The 21766-nt window shown below is 44.8% G+C and overlaps 1 protein-coding gene across 1 annotated transcript in view; it reads right to left on the reverse strand.

Moving 5' to 3' along the window:
• The window catches only part of LOC309568078 (opioid-binding protein/cell adhesion molecule homolog), a 656963-nt gene extending 635476 nt beyond the window's left edge, over window positions 1-21487 (reverse strand). The window contains exon 1 of the mRNA XM_082273650.1: window positions 21301-21487. Coding sequence (XP_082129776.1) covers window positions 21301-21385 — 85 coding nt within the window. The 5' untranslated portion in view covers window positions 21386-21487. The remainder of the gene's footprint in view (window positions 1-21300) is intronic.
• Between the last annotated feature and the right edge of the window lie 279 nt (window positions 21488-21766).

A 21766-nucleotide genomic window follows, 5' to 3' on the forward strand; every position in this document is an offset into this window, starting at 1 on the left:
CTACAAGCAAGGTCCTGGGGTATAGGCTAAAATATGCTGAAGGGCAGGGGGGGTAAAGGCTAAAATCATGCTGGAAACCAAGAGGGTGGACCTTTAAAACATGCTAAAGACCAAGGGGTATATGCTTAAATCATTCTGGGGTCAGAGGTATGTAAGCCCTAAACATGCTAAAGGCCAGGGGGTATGTTCCTAAAAACATGTGAAGGCCAAAGGTGTATGGACTCAAATCATCTGAAGGTCTGGGAGAGACAATGGGCTTAAACCATGCTGGAGGCCAGTGAGCAACAAGAAATATCTGAACTGCATATCAGTATTTTCAAGATAAAAAAAATGCAAACATTACAATCCTCTACTGTAAGTTCCATTTGGGGTAAATTTGTGGTGTTTTGGGAGCCATGGTGGGGTAAATGGGAAGCCATCCTGTTTGCAGCCCGTGAAGGGGGAAAAAGCACATGTGAACCTTGACTAGCCATCAGGGTTTAGTCTGGAGGTGAGCATATATTGTTCACGGGAGGTGTGCGCATAAGTATCACTGATGATCAGCTATAGAAGATATTGGTGCAGGGAGATATTGGGACAAGTGGATAATTTGGTGGTACAAGTGGATAATCTTATTACTTTAGACTTCATTATTTTGTAAAGAACGTTTTTGGGTTGTGTGGCATCTTTTTCTGCATTATTTACTGAGGGTGAAGTGAAACCATTTTTTTTTCAAACGTTTGTATTGTAGTTTTCCAAAGTGTGGTTGCAGAAAAGAGCCTATCGAGCATACCCAGGCTTGTACACAAAACAGGAAACAAAACCAAAAGAAAAAACACCATAGCTAAAAACAGACAAAAAAAACAAACTATAAGTTAGTACGCTCGGACCACATGAGCAGGTCAGATTGTAATACAAGTAACACCAGGGCTAAATCTTAGTAAAATGGTGAAATACACATTCTCTCGAAACACAGGTACCCAGGGAAGTAACTACCTAGCGGAGCATAAATGAAAACTTCCACAGTGATATCTGTATTTAATTACATAACAGTATACTGGTTAGTCATCCATAAAGTCTGCATTTGTAGAAGGGGATTCCACCCATATGTCCCTCACTTTGCGCAATTTCCTGGCACAACTGCAATATAGGTAAGAGGCCTTACACAATGGCAGAGCCAAATTGACCAACCTTTTCCAAAAATGAACTGATTTCCACCGGAGAACAATGGCCTTGTCTGAACAGTAAAGTAATAACCACATTAGAGTTCTGACCGCCCGGCTAGGGGCCAAAGGGTCAACAATTGCTAGCAAACATACCTCCACTGTTAGCGGGATCTGAACGGTGGTGACAGATAGTATAAATGTGATAAACCTCTTTCCAAAGCTTTTTAATTTGGGGACAGGGCCAGAATACATGAGTAAAGTCTGCTGAGGGAGAAGCATACCTCCAGCAGGAATCTGGTATAGATGGGTATATTTTGTGTAAACACATGGGTGTGAAATAGACCCTGTGCAAAATTTTGAATTCAATTAATCTGTCCCTAGTGGAGACCAGGTGGGAGAAAGAGCACCCCCACATTTCTTCCCAATCTTCTGCATCCAATGAAGGAAAGTCTCCCATCCACTTGGCCTTGAGAGGTTCCATCCCCGTGTATAAGTTTTGTAGTAAACTTTTATAGATATTAGATAAATGCTTGACCATGGACCTGTCCCTGAGCAGATCCTCCAGAGTCGATGTATAGAAAGTCACCTGGGAACTCTCAAACTGGGAATTAAAAGCAGGTCTAAGCTGTAGAAATCTGAACAGGTACGAGTTAGGCAAACCAATGAAACCATACATCTGTTTTAACTTATCAAATGTCCGCAGCCAGCCCCCAGTACATATCTGATCTACATATTTAATACCGTTGAGTGCCTACACACTGGGATCCGGTACTGACATGAACTCCAGCAGCTTCAGATTAAACCAGAGAGGATTATGTAGTAAGATGTGACCGGGGCTCATGGGGCGCAAGGAATTTGCTGCAGACCATGCTTTTAGAACAGTTTTCTTCTCAGCTTCATAAGAGCCCAAGCTGCCTCCAAAACCACTGCTGCATTGGACTCGTCTGAAATAAGCCAGTTGTTTACATGAGACAACAAGGGAGCCAAGAAATATTTATAAAGGTCGGGAAAACCCAAACCACCCTCATCTCAGTAACACCATTAGTCTAAATCTGGATCGAACTGGGTCCCAAAGAAAAGAGAGCAGACAGTATTTATCAGGCAAAAAACTTTTTTTGGTATCCACACCTGGAAGTGTCTATAGACATAAAGAAATGCTGGCAAGAGCTTCATCTTAAACAAGTTAATTTGTCCGATCAGGGAAAGGGGGAGAATTGCCCAGGCTTTCAGCCTAGCCTTCATAATTTGTGGCGTGAAACCACCTAATGATGCACGCAGCAACCTCATGTTTAATTATTCATTTGCAATTGTATACTTATGTTTAGATGTTTAACTTTTGTAAGGTAAGGGGTTCTCACTTATGTGTATATGTTTAATCTTTGTGGTGTAAGGGGTTCTCACTTAGTGGTTGCACTAACTGATAATTAGGTTTGAATTTGGGGTGTTGTTGACACTTTTGTGGTACAGTAACCTTCAGCCAACTATTGGTTGCCAACTATTTAGCTGTTGGTTTCTCTGCTCAACAGAGAGACAGCTGGGTAAATGTAATTGTCTGCTCCAGGTGCTCAGAACAGCTAGTGTAGTCTGCTCCAGGTGCTCTGGTGCTGCTCATGCTGTCTTGAAGTTTCCCCTTATCCAAGCAACTAAGGAAAGTTCTGGATAATAGACAGAAACCATGCAGATGGGAGCATGACTATTCATACAACCCTGGTCAATTACAAGGGGAGGTGCCCCTATGCATGCTGGATGCCTGTATTTATATTTTAGAGCACATGGGCTCTGGGTTTTTTCTTAGCAGAGGATTGCACCAGCTGGGGGAGAGGTGCTGCCTCCCCTGGCACTTGCTGCCATGTGGCCTCAGATGGGCGACCTGAGGGCCTGATTTAAGAGAGTGTGCTGCCATGTGATCTCAGGTGGAAATCCTGAGGGCCTGAAGTTAGTAAGAGAGACCCTGGTTCTGCAGAGAGCTGGCTTAAGGGGCTGTTTATTCAAGATCTGGTCTGGTATCACTGGTATAGAGTGCCGCTTAGAAGTTGGAAAGAGGCTACCAGCTGTCTCTGGACATTATAAGTACAGTACAGATAACCTAAAGAATCTATAGACTTGTGCTTTTAACTCCTTCTGGTGTGCTATATAGTCAGCTGAGGGTTTGAACCAAGGGAACACTGGTTAGTGTTCTGAAGAGCTTGTCCAACTGTTTGCTATTGCATATGACTTTGCACAGTTCTACTACTTTTGGACTGTCACAGTCTGCCGTAACTGGCTGGTACCTAAGAAGCTTTGCCCTGCTACTACTACTACTGAGGGACTCTGCTCACTTCTGAAAATACTTTGTGCTACTTGCCAGGAGAACTCTGCTATCGGCTTTCAGCAACAACTTCACAAGAGCTTAACCGAGAGATCAGTTAGATGTCCTCAATTGTGAATAGTTTTATTTGAGTATCCCACTAAATTCCCTTTACCTATCCCATTTCTCTAAAAATGAAACAACAAAAAACAAAACCCCCAGACTGGTCATTGAAGATAACGAGCGGAAGTATGTAGGCACCTGGCTTTGTGAATCTACCTTGCGCCATGCTGTGTACAGGCCAGTCACGTTCCTCCACCCCAAACTTTATGGACCTTGCTTTGTGCACTGGTGCGCAGTCATGTTGGAACAGGAAGAGGCCATTCCAGAACTGTTCCCACAAAGTTGGGAGCACAAAATTGTCCTAAATTTCTTGGTATGCTGATGCCTTAAGAGTTCTCATCAATGGAACTAAGGGGCCAAGCCAAACCCCTGAAAAACAACCCCACACCATAATCCCTCCTCCACCAAATAATTTGGATCAGTGCACAGAGCAAGGTCTATAAAGACATGGATGAGCAAGTTTAAGGTGCAGGAACTTGACTGGCCTGCACTTGACCTCAATAAAACAGAACACCTTTGGGATGAATTAGAGCTGAGACTGTGAGACAGGCCTTCTCCTCCACATCAGTGTCTGACCTCACAAATGCGCTTCTGGAAGAATAGTCAAACATTCCCATAGACACACTCCTAAACCTTGTGGACAGCCTTCCCAGAAGAGTTGAAGCTGTTATAGCTGCAAAGGGTGGACCAACTCAATATTGAACCCTACGGACTAAGACTGGGATGCCATTAAAGTTCATATGCGTGTAAAGGCAGCGTCAGAATACTTTGGTAATAAAGTGTATTTTTTAGTCCCGATTTATGTTTTCTTGATAGTTTTTCTATTTTCTGTTTACTGTAAAGCTGGCAGCTACTATGAGCAAACTGCAGCTGGAAGTCGTGACTGCCGACTTGGGTAGGAGACAGTTGGTCTGCCCCAGGGCCCACGCTTGCTGCAGGAGACCTTCCCTGGAAATGTTATATATGTGGACAAGCCTCCAAACCATACAGAGACAGGGGACATTTACATTTAAGGACCAACTACAGATATATGACATTGAAGAATAACTTTCTCTTCTTGCCAGTAATGGAAGACCTATGCTGGACAGCAGCCAGATTTCTGCCATGTTCTGACCTGGTCAGGGCTGGGCTCTAGTGACCCAGCAGAAGGATTATACTGGACTGCCCGCGTCTGTGCAGGCAAGGAGTTAACCCTGATCAATTTCTGGCAGAAAAAGACGCGGTCTATTGTTACATCTGCCGCAGGCTTCCCCTGAGACATGCAACTAGCTTAATGGATAATTAATAGCACATATTTATACAGTGCTGCCAGTGTACACAGTTCTATGCAGGTTTGCTCCGAGCTCCCATTACTCATTATCAGAAAGATTAAAAAGTGAATCTCTCCTGCCAGGCGCTGCTGTCCATCCACCACCCACAGATGAAGGCAGCACATGCCATCTCTAACATCTTCCTAACCTGCTACAATGTGATGGCTCAATCTGCCCACTTTACCCCAGCAAGAGAACATAATGTCATGGGTCGGCTGCTGGGACTCACGACAAACCCCAGAGATTAAACAAACAACTCACACTTCAGAAACATACAGTAATTCGTTTATACTGTACATTTCTTACAAGGGCAACAATTCAGAGCTGGAATACCCAGCAATACGGATTAAACAGGGAACAACAGGGGCGTAACTACAGGGGTTGCAGGGGTTGCAATTGCAACTGGGCCCAATGCTCCAGGGGGGTCTTTGCGGCTCCCCTGTACACCTGGTGGGGGCAGCATGTAGAGAAATCACTGTCCTCCTTTTTCATCCTGTAGTTGCAGGAGGAAAATGGAGGCGATTGGTTCCTTTGTATGCTGCCCCCGCCTATCCAGTTCAGTTGTGTTCTGCTGTCTCTTGGCCCCTGTTTGCTCCTTTGGTCCCCCCCCGCCCCGCCCCCCGCCCCCACTGTGCTCCCTCCCCTCTTCTGCCGGCTGCTGCAGGAGATGTGTCACAATAGAGAACCAGGAAGGGGTCAGTAAATATGTAATTTACCAGCTCCTTCCTTTTCTGAATGGACAGAGTCATAGTCAGTGACATTGTAAAAAAAATAAAATAAAATGATAAAAAATAATACGAATAAAATACCAAAAAATCGCAAAAATCACGCTTGCAACCAGGCCCTGGCATTCCACCACCGTGGGGAGGCCCCAAGATGACAGGAAAGGGGCCCACTGCGGAACTTGTCAAAGGGTCCGCTGCAGGGCCGTAATAAAGGGCCCCACAATAAGAATAAAAGGCCCCAGGATCAGTAGGAAGAGCCCTAGGCTTGAAGGGAAGGGCCCCGGCCAGGGATCGGGGGGGCCCTTCATGGTTTCTTGCACCAGGGCCCTAAAGGTTCTAGTTACGCCTCTGGGGAACAACATGCAGAATGTCACTGCTGTCTGCACTTTGAAAATGCTAGCTGCCTGGCAGACTTGTTTATTAATGACCAGACTATGCAGATTCGATGTTTCAGGTTCATCACTCAGAAACTACTAGAGGCAGCCAGGCAATCAGCAATTTCAGAATAGAATTTGACAATGGCAACCTCCGAATTTCTTTCAGTGCAGTTTCATCAGTTTTATATTATCACAAAAACTTCCTTTTTATTTTTCACGCCTGAAATAGCATTTCCTCCACATATACCGTAAAGGCAGACCAAGCTGTGTAGTGATAATGATAAAGAAAATCTGCTCCTCTATATACAGCTAGTTATTAGATGAAAAAAAGAAAGGGCCTTGGGAAAAGGAGTCTGATCAGACTGGAACCAATATACTGTCCAGCAGCTTTTTTTCTGCAAACCCCTAATTCAATATCTGAGCTCTCTAATAATAACGCTGAGAAATCCAGAGGAACTCCATCTAGAAGAGTGAGACCATTATCCCTCATAAAAGAACCATGTAACTATCTTGATGAAAACTGCACCATCATCACTACACAGAATACAGATAGTTACAGCTGTGCTCAGAGACTTTGATGATTAGGGAGGTATGGGACCCCCTCTGTCTTAAAGGTGACACTGTAATCTAATGGTAAGGGGAGAATTTATTTCTCTATGTCCTCCATGTCACTCTTCAATGGTGAGAATTGTAGGGACCCCCCTCTGCCCTCCATGTCACTAAGCAATCAGTTGGTTAGGGGGTGTAGGAATCCCCCTCTGCCTTCCATGTAATTCTGTAATCTGATGGTAAAGGCTGCATGGATCCCCATTTCACCATCAATGTTTGCTGGTGAGGGATGCCCCTCTGTCCCATGACACTCTGTAATTTGATACAAAGTATAAATAGGGATCTTTTGGGACTTAAAGGCCCCCTTCACACTAGTGCGACTTGTTCCGCGATTTTGGACCGCAAAATCACATGACAAGTCATTTTTCATTATTTTCAATGAGCCCCATTCACATCAGTGCGTTTTGAAGTCGCACCGACTTCAAAGTAGTTCCTGCACTACTTTGGCACGATTTTAATGTGTTTTGAGGTATATAGCCCTGAGCCATTGCTCAAAATCGCGTCAAAATCGTGTCAAAATCGCGGTAAAATCCCATCGCATAAGTGTGAAAGGGGCCTAAGTGCCGGTTCACACTGAAGCGGCGCGACTTCAGGGGCGACCTGTGAAGTCGCGTGCACCGCGACTTCGGCACGACTTGCACGGACTTCATAAAATTAATGTCTATGCAAGTCGCTCCAGGTCACCCCGAAGTAGTACAGGACCCTTTTTCTAAGTCGGAGCGACTTGTGTCGCTCCTATTAGAACGGTTCCTGTAGCAGTCAATGGACCGCGATGGTGCATGACTTGTCAGGCTGACCAAGTCGCCTGACAAGTCATACTAGTGTTAATGGAGACTAACGGTGCATAATTTAAAAGAGAAAGGTGACCTCGTGGTTATGGTAGTATAAATAAATATACATTTGTGATAATATGCGATTATAGCTGCTGCTGAAAAATTAAAGTGCTGGTGCCTTTAAAGTGATAAACAAACAAAGTTGATCAGCGCTGCTATCTATGTGATAATTTCTCAAAAAATATAAAATCCACAACTGTGCAAATAATATATGTGCAAAGTTAGCAATGTAAGACCAATAATCATCAATAATAGATGAAAAATGCAAACCAAGTCCTTTGTGCAATGGTGAATAAATGATATGCTCAATAAATAAATATAGATAAATAGTCCTTAAGTGCATATAACAAAAGTGCTGCTGTGCTCCACTTGCTTGAATAAAGTGCTGGTGCTCCCCCTTGTGGTTCCCTACTTACCACGGGCAGATAAATATCGGGCGTTGGATTGTGATTAATCTCTTAATATATGTCCAAGGATCCTTGTGGATGCAGCCTTTATAATAGCAATTTTTGGGAGAAATCCTTATTATAGATGTCCATGAATCCAGAGTGCCCTCATAAAGATACAAAGCCATCCATAGTGAAGTACATCATGATAGTGTATTTATGGAATAAAAGAAACCTACTTTCAAACATAAAGTAAAAACAGGCAATGCACGGCACGGTAGTTAGCTGCTCTCGGCCGGAAATGACGTTGTTCGTGGCGCGGGACGCTTCAGCCAATCGCTAGACGCGATTGATAACAGATGACGCCCTGGGAGGAGGGCGAAACCCGCCTAGCGATTGGCTGAAGCGTCACGAACGACGTCATTTCCGGCCGGTGGAGCACACGCTGTGAGAGCAGCTAACCACCGTGCCGTGCATTGCCTGTTTTAACTTTATGTTTGTAAGTAGGTTTCTTTTATTCAATAAATACACTATCATGATGTACTTCACTATGGATGGCTTTGTATCTTTATGAGGGCACTCTGGATTCATGGACATCTATAATAAGGATTTCTCCCAACAATTGCTATCGTAAAGGCTGCATCCACAAGGATCCTTGGACATATATCAAGAGATTAATCACAATCCAATGCCCGATATTTATCTGCCTGTGGTAAGTAGGGAACCACAAGGGGGAGCACCAGCACTTTATTCAAGCAAGAGGAGCACAGCAGCACTTTTGTTATATGCACTTAAGGACTATTTATCTATATTTATTTATTTATTGAGCATATAATTTATTCACCATTGCACAAAGGACTTGGTTTGCATTTTTCATCTATTATTGTTGATTATTGGTCTTACATTGCTAATTTTGCACATATATTATTCGCACAGTTGTGGATTATATATTTTTTGAGAAATTATCACATAGATAGCAGCACTGATCAACTTTGTTTGTTTAAAGGTGATAATTGACATACAAATCCAATTGATGCAGAAAAACTCAATTAGATAAATCCATAAAGCTTTTTATTGAGAGAAAATGACAAACATTTATTATCATTATTATTATTATACAGGATTTAAATAGCGCCAACAGTTTGCGCAGCGCTTTACAATGCGAGGGAAGACAATACAGTTACAATACAGTTCAAAACAGGAGTAACTAGAGGGCCCTGCTCGTTAGAGCTTACAATCTAGAAGGGAGGGTCAAGTGAAACAAAAGGCAATAACCATGGGGGTTGAGTTGATGGAGAAAATGGAGGTACATTTGTTAGGGGTTGGTAAGATAGGCTTCTCTGAAAAGGAGGGTTTTCAGAGATCGCCTAAAAGCTAATAGAGTGGGAGATAATTGGATAGATAAGGGTAAGGAGTTCCATAGGATTGGAGAGGCTCTGGAAAAGTCCTGGAGGCTAGCATGGGAGGAGGTGACCAGGGAGCTAGAGAGCGGGAGGTTTTGAGAGGAACGAAGAGAGCGATTAGGTTGGTATTTTGAGACCAGGCTGGTGATGTAGCTAGGGGCTAAGCTGTGGATGGCTTTGTAAGATGTTGTAAGTATTTTGAATTTAATTTGTTGGGTGAGCGGAAGCCAGTGGAGGGCTTGACAGAGAGGAGCAGCAGACACTGAGCGATTGGTGAGGTGGATGAGTCTGGCGGCAGCATTCATGATGGATTGAAGGGGGGATAACCTGTGTAGAGGTAAGCCAACGAGAAGGGAATTGCAGTAGTCGAGGCGCGAGATGATTTAAAAGCATATAAAAATACAAAAGGGCACTAGTGATAATTTCGGCTCTACATGTTTCACCATGATAGCATGGCTTCCTCAGGAGACTTACGAAAGAATGTAACAAGTGATATTATATATATAATGAAAAAAAATCATGTAAGTAATTGTGTAATATTAAATTGCATATAACTGTATATAATAATAGTACAGATATACAAAAACTTTTTCTTTACTGTTGGATATTTGAATATGCACAAGTATGAAAAAAGAACATACATCAAGAATACTCAATTTGTGCTATCTGTTGGTGGCAAACTGTAGATGTAAAGATCTCAATCAAGAACCAGTGGAGATGACCCGTCAAAGCATTGGTGAGTCATAGAGGGAAAATGACACCAAGATGTTTCGAAACATCTTGTTGAGTCTATTCCACGAAGAATCAAGGCAGTTCTGAAGGCATAAAGGGGGTCCAACCTGGTACTAGCAAGGTGTACCTAATACAGTGAGCCCCTGTCTAGAGTTCTGGAAAACATGGCCTGCTGAATATCATTTTGCTCTTTTTTTCTACACCTGTCTTAGTTTTGTGGTCTTTTCAGGGATCAGGGTGAAAATAAAAGCATACAATGCAGTGCAATTAAATGATGGCAGGGCATCTAATATCACAGGCACAATTCTGCCATTCAGGGATCACTTTATTACCAGATGACCCAAGGGGTCCTAGAATTTCACCTTCCTTATGTAATCTGCCTCAAGAAAGGCATTTCTTGTTTTCATTACTTCCTGAGTCACTGGCAGGTTGGAAAGGGTCACCAGCGCCTCTCCATGTGAGTTACAAGATTACTGTCATCACCTGTCATTGACATTGTCCCATTGTGCATTCCCTGCAATTACTGACAATGATGAGTGCCCACCTAGCCATTTATATCAGCTACAAGTCCCACACCAAGCAGCAGAATCCCAGTGAAGAGGAGTCATTCACAAGATCTTTTGTACTAACATCAGAGACACAACTGTCCCAGGAGGGGCAAACATTTATGAGAGGACAACATGCCATATATTGATCACATTCAGTAGAGGAAATCAAAATATCTAAATTCAATAACACCTGTTTGCCTTGTACACACATGAAAAGGTCTCAGCTACCCTGTGTATATCTGGATCCAATAGGCATGGAGCCACCATCAGGTCTATATCAGTCCTAGCGTTGGTACTCTCCTTAGAGTAGGAGGACACTGGTTAGGAGGCCTTTTGCTAATTTGTAACTTTCAATTGTTTTGGGGTTTTTTTTGCTGGTCAGCATGGCTCAGTGGTGGCAATGGTTTTGTCTACATCTACAAACTGGAAACATCCTTTATAACACCACATAAAAAGGACACCCGGTTTCTTTAACCAGAATCCTCAGAGGGCTAGAGATTCATGCTGCAGGGTAGGGTAAGCTTCCGACCCACTGCAAGATGGAATGGGCATCATTTACAGTGCATTACATGTCTCCTTTTACAGTTCAGCACATTATTAGAGGCCTAAGAAGATCACTCATGACCAGGGATCATGTCGCTACCGTTTTTGTAATTAGTCATCAACCTCTGAATACAATTCCTGGCTACTCCATAGCCACATTTCTTTCTGCTCTACTAGCACACTTGTGTTACTCTTTGACCTGCAAATCTGTGATAACACTTTCCGACTAATGCATGACTGTACTTTCCTGTCTAATTCCCAACCCTAGTTCTCATCTAATCCAGGACTATTCTTCTTATATACTCTGTGATTGCACTTCCTGTCTAACTTGTGACTACATTCCTGGCTTCTCCATGACACTTTTTCATGGCAACTCTGTGACTGAACTTCCTGTTACTCTATGACCTAATTTCCTGGCTACTTATTGAAAACACTTCCCAACCACACATTTAGCACAATACCAGCTACTCATTTGGCAGTGTTATTGGCTACTCATTGCGTTCACTTCCTATCTACCCATGATGCACACTTTTTAGCTTCTCATTGAGCACACTTCCCAGCTAATCATTGAGTTCACTTCCAGTCTACTCATTGAGCACACTCCCCAGCTACTCACTGATCACATTTCCAGTCTACTAAATGAGCACACTCCCCAGCTACTCACTGAGTGCACTTCCCCTTTACTCATCGAGTACACTTCTCAGCTACTCACTGAGTGCACTTTCCCTTTACTCATCGAGCACACTTCCCAGCTACTCACTGAGTGCACTTTCCCTTTACTCATTGAGCACACTCCCCAGCTACTCACTGATCACATTTCCAGTCTACTAAATGAGCACACTTCTCAGCTACTCACTGAGTGCACTTTCCCTTTACTCATCAAGCACACTTCCCAGCTACTCATTGAGCTTACTTCACAGCTACTCACTGAATGCACTTCCAGTTTACTAATTGACCTCCCTTTCTGGCTACTCATTGCTGTCAATTTACTAAAGGCAGATAGACTGTTCACTTTGCAAGTACAGTTGCTCCAGAGGTTAGTAAGTGAGGGGAAACTCACCTGACTTCCATCATCCAATCATGTGCAAGCAAAAATGTTTGTTTGTTTTTCCTTGCATGTGATTGGCTATTCTTTGCAAAGTGAGATGTTATCTCATATACTAAGCTCTGGAGCAACTGCAACGTCTATTTCATTTTATTAAATCAATCCCATTGAGCACACTTCAAGGCTTCTCACTGAGTACACTTCCTGGCTACTTATTTTGCAAACCTCCCAGCTAATCATTGAGCACACTTCCCAGCTACTAATTGGGCTCACTTTTTGACTACTTACTGAGCACACTTCCCAAGTACTCATTGAGCATACTTCCCAGCAACTCATTTGGCTCACGTTTCAACTACTTATTGAGCACATTCGTCAGCTACTCCTTAACAAGTCCCAGCTACTCATTAAATATACTTCTCAGCTACTCATTGGGCAAATTTCCTGGCTACCCACTGAGCACACTTTTGTCATTTACTGTCACATAAAACTATTTCTCTTATAAGCTTCAGACAAAAGTTCTCCCCTCTAACCTCGATCATGTCATAATGGCTGTGGTAACAACAAGGGTGTGGAAGGCCACACTGACCACAAAGTCTGTGTCCAGCTCACATCAGACAGATCAGAAAGTCAGCTGATGGTCATGTAATCAGTCGTGATTCTTTACTGAGTGGAATAATAATCATATGCAGAGTTCTCTTTTTCAAATCAGAAAGTTATGTTGTGGCTTATCTGTCACACAGAGCCTGGTAGATCCATGCTGTCTTCCTATATACATATGCTGCTTTCCAATCTGAAGAATATGATGACTTCATCTACAGAGAGGCAGATGTCTGCTAATTACATTAAATCTTCTAATATAAAAAAGAAAAAGCATATGATCCTACGGGGACTTTCACACTTAAACCTCATCTCTGCCAGCATTAGGAGCTGTGTATGAAAGCTCACCATCTGCACAGTCACATTGAACAACACCCCGTTCATTATACTGACAGCTTCTCAACATCAATTCGTCACTTCAGAGACTCTTCCCACCTGCACACAGATATAGCAGCAGTCTCTATTATGTTGGATGAGCTTTACCATCTTTCTGTTATTAGAGGACCACAAATCCTGTCCAGAGGCCAGAGGATCATTTGACCTCCATGGCTGGTCTTTTCAAGCTTCTACTGTGCTAAATAGACCAGGTATTTGTGTGTGTTGTCAGCTATGTTCCTTCTCCACTGCCCAGACATGTCACTCAGAATCATGAAGTCCTAACCACCCTTGATGTGGGACGGTTAGTCCACCGAGGTGTGCCAGGCTCAGCATCACTAAGAATCATTGTCTAGTAATTTATGGGGAATGTTTAAAGCTCAAATCTGCCCCCCTCCCCGTCTCTTTCTTATAAAAAGACATTTGTGAAGAAGCTAAACACAGGTTTGCTCCTCCAGTATGGACATCTACCAGACTTCATGGTAAGGAGAAGATACAGCAACCGATACAAAGTCTTGACACACCGCCATACTATACACTCATTAACAGGGCTGCTGTTAGAAATCGCGGGACCCCGTACAAACTACCTGGCAGGGCCCCCCCCCCCCCCAAGAAAATATCAAAGATATATTTAGCTAAAAATTACAACAAAATCACTATTAGCAGACACAAATATAACATAACTCACATAATTCCTGCTAAATCTAAATAAAAAAATAAAAAAACTATGTTAAAAAAAAAATGAAGATGAGATGAGAAAAATATACAGGCTGGACAGTTGGAGCTCAGTGATCAGAGAGAGAGAAACAAAGTTACAAATAAACTCCTGAGCTGAGATAACATTAGAGCCAGTGCTGGGAGGAGGGCCCACACAGGGAGGGGGATTAGTGAGGGGCGACTGTCTCTTTCTCAGCAGATAAAAGCTGATAGCAGGGAGAGGGACAGATCAGATTCAGGTGCTGGAAGATTTCTGTATTTGTTGTCCATCACTAATCCCCCTCTCTGTGTGGGCCCCCCTGTGTGCTCGGGCCCGCTACAAGAGGGCTGGTCGTCCCCCCCTATCAGCGGCCCTGCTCATTAATATTTTTAGCCTATACTCACCACAGCTAGCATTTTTGTCCCATGTTATACCTCTGAAATGATGTTTGAATTTCATCTACAGAACAACATTTTCGTTTTACTCTGTGATTTACACAGATAAAAAAGAAGTCAGTTGAACCCCCTGCAGGAAGCCAAGTAAGGCTGATACAGAGGCCATAAAGACAGAGTACTTCCATAAAGTGCACCTGTGGAAAGGCTATGGACTTGCAGGTATTTACATATTGTACATCTTAACAAGCTGTATATGAGCTTTGAAACAAGCTCTCACTAACCTTTGTAGCTGCTGGCACTATTGATTAATTCATCCTTTACACCAGAGGCAATGAAGTAAATTAAATCATGTCTCAGCAGCCTTCAAACCTTTTAATCTCTCATCCAAACATGGGAAAAGGGCTCTGGAAACTGAGTCAGGGTGGACTGAGCAGCTGAGTCACTGGTGGTAGTGGGAAACCAGGGAGCTGAGCTGCTAAGTCACTAATGAGAAGGAGGAGCAGAGAGCGAGGTGAGCTTCTGAGTCGTGATTTTATGAGTCACACCTGGGAAGCTGGGAGGGGGGTACGGGTACAATGAGCTGCTGACTTACTGTTGGGTGGTTGAATGGGATGGGCTGTTAAGTAAATGCTGAGGAAGGGGAGCAGAGTGCTGAGGCACTGTTGCATGGGGAGGAGGGGCAGGTGCTGAACTGCTGAGTCACTGCTGGTAGTGAGGATCTGAACTTTTAAGTCACTGCTGGGTGAGGGGAGCTGAGCTGTTGAGTCAATACTGGGAGATGGAGCAGGAGACGCTGAACTGCTGGGCCACTGTTGAGTGGGGGAGCAGGGCTGCTTTATCACCATTTACAGGAAGGAATAGGGTGAGCTGCTGTATCACTGCTGGGTGGGGAAGGCAGGTCCCTGTTGGATGAAAGGGGCAAGGTGAGCTGAGCTGTTGCATCACTGTTAGACATGGGGGACAGGGTGACCTGAGCTGTTGAGTCCCTGCTGAGAGGGGGGAAACAAGGACTAGGCTGTTGAGTGTCTATTGGATGGGTGGAGCAGAGTGATCTGCTAAGCAAATGACTTCAATGCTCCTGCTGTGAACTTTGAGGATGAATGATTCCACAATGCCTGCTGTTATAAGGGGCAGTGAGGGCCTTTCTTAAAGCTCATTTACTGCTTATTGAGAATAATTAAATATTTAAAAGTCCACAACCTGGCTACAAATTAAATTTAAGATAATAGCGATATGTTTGAATCGGTAGCGATATGTTTGAATCGGATACATTTTACGTACTACCAGAGGCAACAAGGCCAGAGCATGCTGCAACATAAAACTTTTACCCCTCAAAATAAATATATATATATATATATATATATATATATAACAAAAAAATAAAAAAAAGCAATGTTAATCTCAGCTTAATACACAAAGGCAGAGCACAGGGCCTGCATAATGGTGTGTGACCACAAAGGGTGCTAATTGAAGGAATTTACACTCTATAGGTGACGCACACACATTGCAAATTCAGCATATCATGATTTGAATATACAGCCTACACACTATAATGAGAATAAAAGCGATATATGAACGCTCCTATAGATATATATCATCCCACCACATAATGCAGAAATATTTTCAGCCCTGTTGTGTCTATAATATAATTCTTTGTCCGTGATGATGATCCAGTCATATAAAAGAGGTTAGAGCATCTGACTATTGGTCGGTATTAACTAAACATAACCAGTTAATTATTTCTATTACAGATGAGACAAACGCATTAAGCCAACATATACCAGCCCTTGGTTAACTACTGAGGAAAAAAGCAACCATCACACACAATGAATGCATATCCACAATCTATATATCTGTGAGATGGACCCATGGACACTGGAAACTAGTTGGGCTCCTCACCTCCACCATATATTATACAACAAACTGATAATTGCAGTCAGGTTTGTGTTCAGGAATAAATAGACACCCCAAATCCTCTGTTTCTTTCCATATCCTCTGCTATGCCCACTTCATGAAGTTACACAAAAACTGATAAACTCCCCAGAGACATCTGGTGAAAGATAAAGAAGAACATCCCTGGAGCCAAAATACTCATGAAATTTGGAAAAACAAGACAAGATGCACTGTAATAAAAAAATACTTCTTATAGGTATTACTGTTTCTTAAACCCCAAAGAGAAATATAGGAGGGAAATTGGAAAATGAAATGTTTCGGGGATAATAGAGGAGGGTAGGGGACAGTTAAGGAGAAATGGAGGATGGAAGGGGACATCGTAGGAGGAGATGGAGGGACAGCCAAGGAGGAAATAAAGGGGTAGAAAAGTAGGAGTTCAGGGAATATTGAAGGAGGAGATAAAGGGCCAGGGAAGGAGGAGATAATGGGGTAACTAAGGAGAAAATCAGTGGTCAGAAGAGGAGGAGATGAGGGCAAGAGCAGTGGAGAAGATTAGGGGGCAGAGTGGGCAGTGAAGGAGGAAAACAAGGGGTAGGAAAAAGGGGTTAGGGGAAAAGTAGAGGAGGAGATGAGGGTTAAAGAAAGGAGGAGATAAAGGGGTACCTAAGGAGATAATAAGGGGTCAGGAGAGGGAGAGATGAGGGCAAGAGCATTGGAGAAGATTAGGTGGCAGAGTGGGAGGTGGAGGAAGACAGGGTAGAAAAGAAGGAGGTAAGGGTAAGTAGAGTAGGAGATGAGGGTTCAGGGAAAGAGGAGATAAAGGGGTAACTATGGAGAAAATAAGGGGTCAGGAGAGGAGGAGATTAGGGCAAGAGCAGTGGAGAAGATTAGGTGGCAGAGTGGGAGGTGGAGGAGGACAGGACAGGGTAGAAAAGAAGGAGGTAAGGGTAAGTAGAGTAGGAGATGAGGGGTCAGGGAAAGAGGAGATAAAGGGGTAACTATGGAGAAAATAAGGGGTCAGGAGAGGAGGAGATTAGGGCAAGAGCAGTGGAGAAGATTCAGTAAAAGAATGGGTAGTGGTGGAGAACATGAAGGGATAGGGAAAGATGATGGGCCGGGAAAGAGGAGATAAGAAGACAGTGGAGGAGGACATGAGGGGTCAGAGGAGGAGGGCATAAAACACTAGAGAAGGAGAAGATCAGGCAACAGCGGAGGAAGAGATGAGGGAGTCAAGAGAATAGGATATAAAGGGGTGATGAAGGAAAAAATAATGGGTTAAAGGAGGAGGAGATAAGGGGAAAAGCAGTCGAAAAGATAAGGTGACAGAGGAGCAGGAGGTAACAACAGAGGAGGAGACAGGGCAGAAAAGGGGGAGATGAGGAGGCAATAGAGGAGTAGATCAAGATACAGTAGAGGTGGCGTTTAGGAGGTAATGGCAACAGAGAGGACAGTGGAGGAGGAGATCAGGGGAAAGAAAGGGGGATGAGATAAGGGGCTATAGGAGCAGGAGAAGGGGGGAAACACCAGAGGAGAGGATAAGGGGATAGAGAAGGAGGAGATCAGCAGACAGTGGGGGAGGAGATGAGGAATCAGGGAACGAAGAAGTGAAGGAGAAGATAAGAGGTCAGGGAAGGAGTAGATGAGGGAAACAGCAGAGGAGAATACTAGGGGACAGGGGAGGAAAAGGGACAGAAGAGGAGGAAACAGTACAGAAAAGGGATAGATGAGAGAGCAACAGAGGAAGAGACCGGGGCCTCAGCCTCAGAAGGAGGAGAATTGGAGAAGGATATGGGAGGATAGCAGAACAGAAGTTAAGGGGTAACAGCAGAGGAGGGGAGGGGACAGTGAAACATGGGGACAGTGGAGGAGAAGGTGAGGAGTCAGATGAGGAGGGGGTAAAGCACAGTAAAGAAAACATAAGGGGTCAGGGCAAAAGAAGATGGGGGGGGGAGCAGAGGTAAAGATTACAGGATGACAGCAGAGAAGGAGATGAGGGGGTAGTGGAGGAGAATATGAAAAGACACTGAAAGCGGAGATTGGGGACAATGAAGGAAGAGTTGAGGGGGTAGTGGGGGAGAAGATGAAGGGAGAGCTGAAGAGGGGGCAATAGAATAGAAGACGAGACAAGACAGTAAGGTGGAGGGGGGAACAGTGAAGACGAGATCAGGGGACAGTTAAGGAAGAGATGAGGGGGTAGTGGGGGAGATGATGAAGGGAGAGCCGAAGAGGGGGCAATAGAAGAGAAGACAAGACAAGACAGTAAGGTGGAGGGGGGAACAGTGAAGAAGAGATCAGGGGACAGTGAAGGAAGAGATGAGGGGGTAGTGGGGGAGAAGATGAAGGGAGAGCCGAAGAGGGGGCAATAGAAGAGAAGATGAGACGAAACAGTAAGGTGGAGGGGGAACAGTGAAGAAGAGATCAGGGGACAATGAAGGATAAAATGAGGGGTTAGGGTAGAAGGAGATGAGGGGAAAACAAAGGAGCAGAAGGGACAGAAAAAGGGGGATTAGAGGGGGCAACAGAGGGGATCAGGGGACAGCTGAGAAAGAGATCCAGGGGTAGTGAAGGATAATATAATGGGACAGCAGAGGAGGAGATAAGGCAGTACCAGCAAAGGAGGAGATGAAGGGGCAGTGGAAGAGGAAATTAATGTACCGTGGAGGAGGGGATAGAGGAGGACAGGGGACAGCAAAAGAGGAGGAGATCAGGGACAAAAGAGGAGGAGATGAAAGGAGATAATGGGACAGTGGAGAAACAGATAAGCGGCAGAAAATAATGATATTGGGTGGGGGGGGGGTTAGGCAACTGGGGAGAAGATTGGGGGCCAGTAGAATGAGAGATTATGGGGGACAGCAAAGGGGAAGATCAGGGGCAATAGAAGAGAAGATGAGGGATGGATGTGGAGGTGTTGAGAAGGCAGTGGAGCATGAGATGTGGGGCAACCAACAGGTAGATAAGGGGACAGTGGGGAGAAAGGTGAGAAGTGAGCAAAGAGAAAGATGAGAGGAGCTAAGGATATAGGAAACAGTGGAGAAGACGATGAACAGGGACAACACAGGAGGAATTTAGGGGCAAAAGAGAAGAAGATGAAGAGGCAGTGGAGAGAATATGAGGGGACTATGGGTGAGGAGTTGAAGGGACAGTGGAAGAGAAGATAAGAGGTCACCATGGAAGATGAGAGGACAATGGAAGAAATTAGAGAAATTAGTTAATGGGACAATGGAGGAGAGAAAAAGACACAGTAGGAGAGATGAGGGCAATGAGCAGGTGAGAATTTGGAAGTTTGACCAGCGAACACTAGTGGAGAAGGAGAGGGGACATTTAAGATAGGTGTACACATTGATCAGAGACAGGATAGAGGATAAGGAAGATGCACATAAGGTGCATTGAAGTAGTAGTACTGGGATATGGTACACACCAATTAATCCAAAAATGATGTGGATACAGATGGCATATAAAGAGGAACAGTTGACCAGTAAGTTGCAGACACAAGCAATAGCAGATAAGTCAGTAGCTATGCCATGGTATAGGACAAAATCTAATTCTAATGCCGAAGGGGCAGCGTAAGGGTGAATTAGAATTGAGAGCTTTACCAAGAGCAGAGCAAAGGTTAATGAGGGCTACAACTGGGGGCAGTGTGAGGATTACTAAGAACCGCCAAACATACCAATAATAAGTGAGGGGGTTCATGACTACTACAAGGGGGCCAGTGTAAGGGTTAATAGGTAGCAATAGACCAAGTACCAGAGCAGTGCAGGGATTAATGAGCACTAATAGATGAAGCAGAGGGAGCTCTGCAAGAATTTGTGGGGACCTATGAATAGGGAGGAAGAGGGGGGGGGGGCATTTAAATGACCAAAAGGGCAGTGACTAAGCGAGGTGCCAAGGGTTAATAAAGACCAATAACAATGTCAGGAGGTAGTGCAGGGGACAGATGATGGATGGAGGGATGATGAACAAGTGAGAAGCATGGGGGTACGATGGACCTGTGAGGAGGATGGAGGGATGACGGACAGGTGACAAGGATGAAGGGATGATGGATATGTGAGAAGGGTTGAGGGATGATGGACAGGTGAGAGGGTTGGAAGGAATGATGGCCAGGTGAGGAGGATGGAGGAATGATGGACAGGTGAGAAGGATGGAAGGATGATGAATAAGTGAGAAGGATGGAGGGATGATAAAAAGCTGAGGAGGGTGGGGGGATTACAGAAAAGTGTGAAAGATGGAGATATGATGGAGTGATGAGAGAAAGGTGAGGATGATGGAGGGATGATAGACAGGTGAGGGGGATAGAGGGATGACAGTTGATGAGGATGGAGAGATGATGAACAGGTGAAGAGAATGAAGGGATGGCAGGTGAGGAGGATGGAGGGATGGTGGACAGGTGAAGAGGATGGATGAATGACAGACAGGAGAGGAGAATGGAGGGACTACAGACAGGTGAGGAGGATGGAGGAATGACAGCAGGTATAGATGGAGGGATGACAGACAAGTGAGGAGGATGGAGGTATAACAGATGAGGAGGATGGAGGTATGACAGATGAAGAGGATGGAGGGATAATAGGTGAGGAGGATGGAGGGATGACAGGTGAGAAGGGTGGAGGGATGACAGACAGGTGAGGAGGATGGAGGGATGACAGGTAAAGAGGATGGATGGATGACAGGTGAGGAGGGATGCCGGACAGGTGAAGAGGATGGAGGGATGACAGGTGAGGAGGGATGACAGACAGGTGAAGAGGATGGAGGGATGGCAGGTGAAGAGGATGGAGGGATGACAGGTGAAGAGGATGTAGGGATGACAGGGGTGTAGGATGGAGGGATGACAGGTGAGGAGGATGGAGGGATGACAGGTGAGGAGGATGGAGGGATGACAGGTGAGGAGGATGGAGGGATGACAGGGGAAGAGGATGGAGGGATGACAGGGGAAGAGGATGGAGGGATGACAGGGGTGTAGGATGGAGGGATGACAGGTGAGGAGGATGGAGGGATGACAGGTGAGGAGGATGGAGGGATGACAGGTGAGGAGGATGGAGGGATGACAGGGGAAGAGGATGGAGGGATGACAGGGGAAGAGGATGGAGGGATGACAGGAGTGTAGGATGGAGGGATGACAGGTGAGGAGGATGGAGGGATGACAGGTGAGAGGAGGGGGGGGGGGTCGTTTCTCAGGTGAGGGTGATGGACGGGATAGGGGTCGGTTGCGGGAGGATGGAAGTATTGCGGTTGCGGGGGGATCGGTCCCGGTAGCGGGTGATGCTGGCCGGGAGGGTTCGGTACCTGGTAGGGAGAGCAGTACGGTCAGGGCCGGTCCGGTCAGCCAGCACAGGAGGGTTCGGAAAAGGTGAGCGGGGATCCCCCGCATTGTGACGGTGCAGACGGGCAGAGGATGGGGGATGATGGTGGTGGTGGCAGCTCCGAGCTGTGTGACACCCGCAACATTCACCGACACACACACTGCTCACCCTCCACCCACCTACCCACCTACCTACCTACCCCGCACTCTGCCATTGGCTACACAGAGATAGGGGGACACCCCCATATATACACTGCCTGACATCCCCCTCTATATACTGACACCCCCATATCCCCATATTAACCCTGCCTTACATCCTCTATATACTAACTCCTCCATATATACACTGCCTGACATACTCTATATACTGACACCTCCATTTATATACTGTATGTATGTATGTATATATATATATATATATATATATATATATATATATATATATATATA

This window comes from Pelophylax lessonae, assembly GCF_965119305.1.
Source record: "Pelophylax lessonae genome assembly, chromosome: 12".
In the NCBI taxonomy this organism is placed as follows: domain Eukaryota; kingdom Metazoa; phylum Chordata; class Amphibia; order Anura; family Ranidae; genus Pelophylax; species Pelophylax lessonae.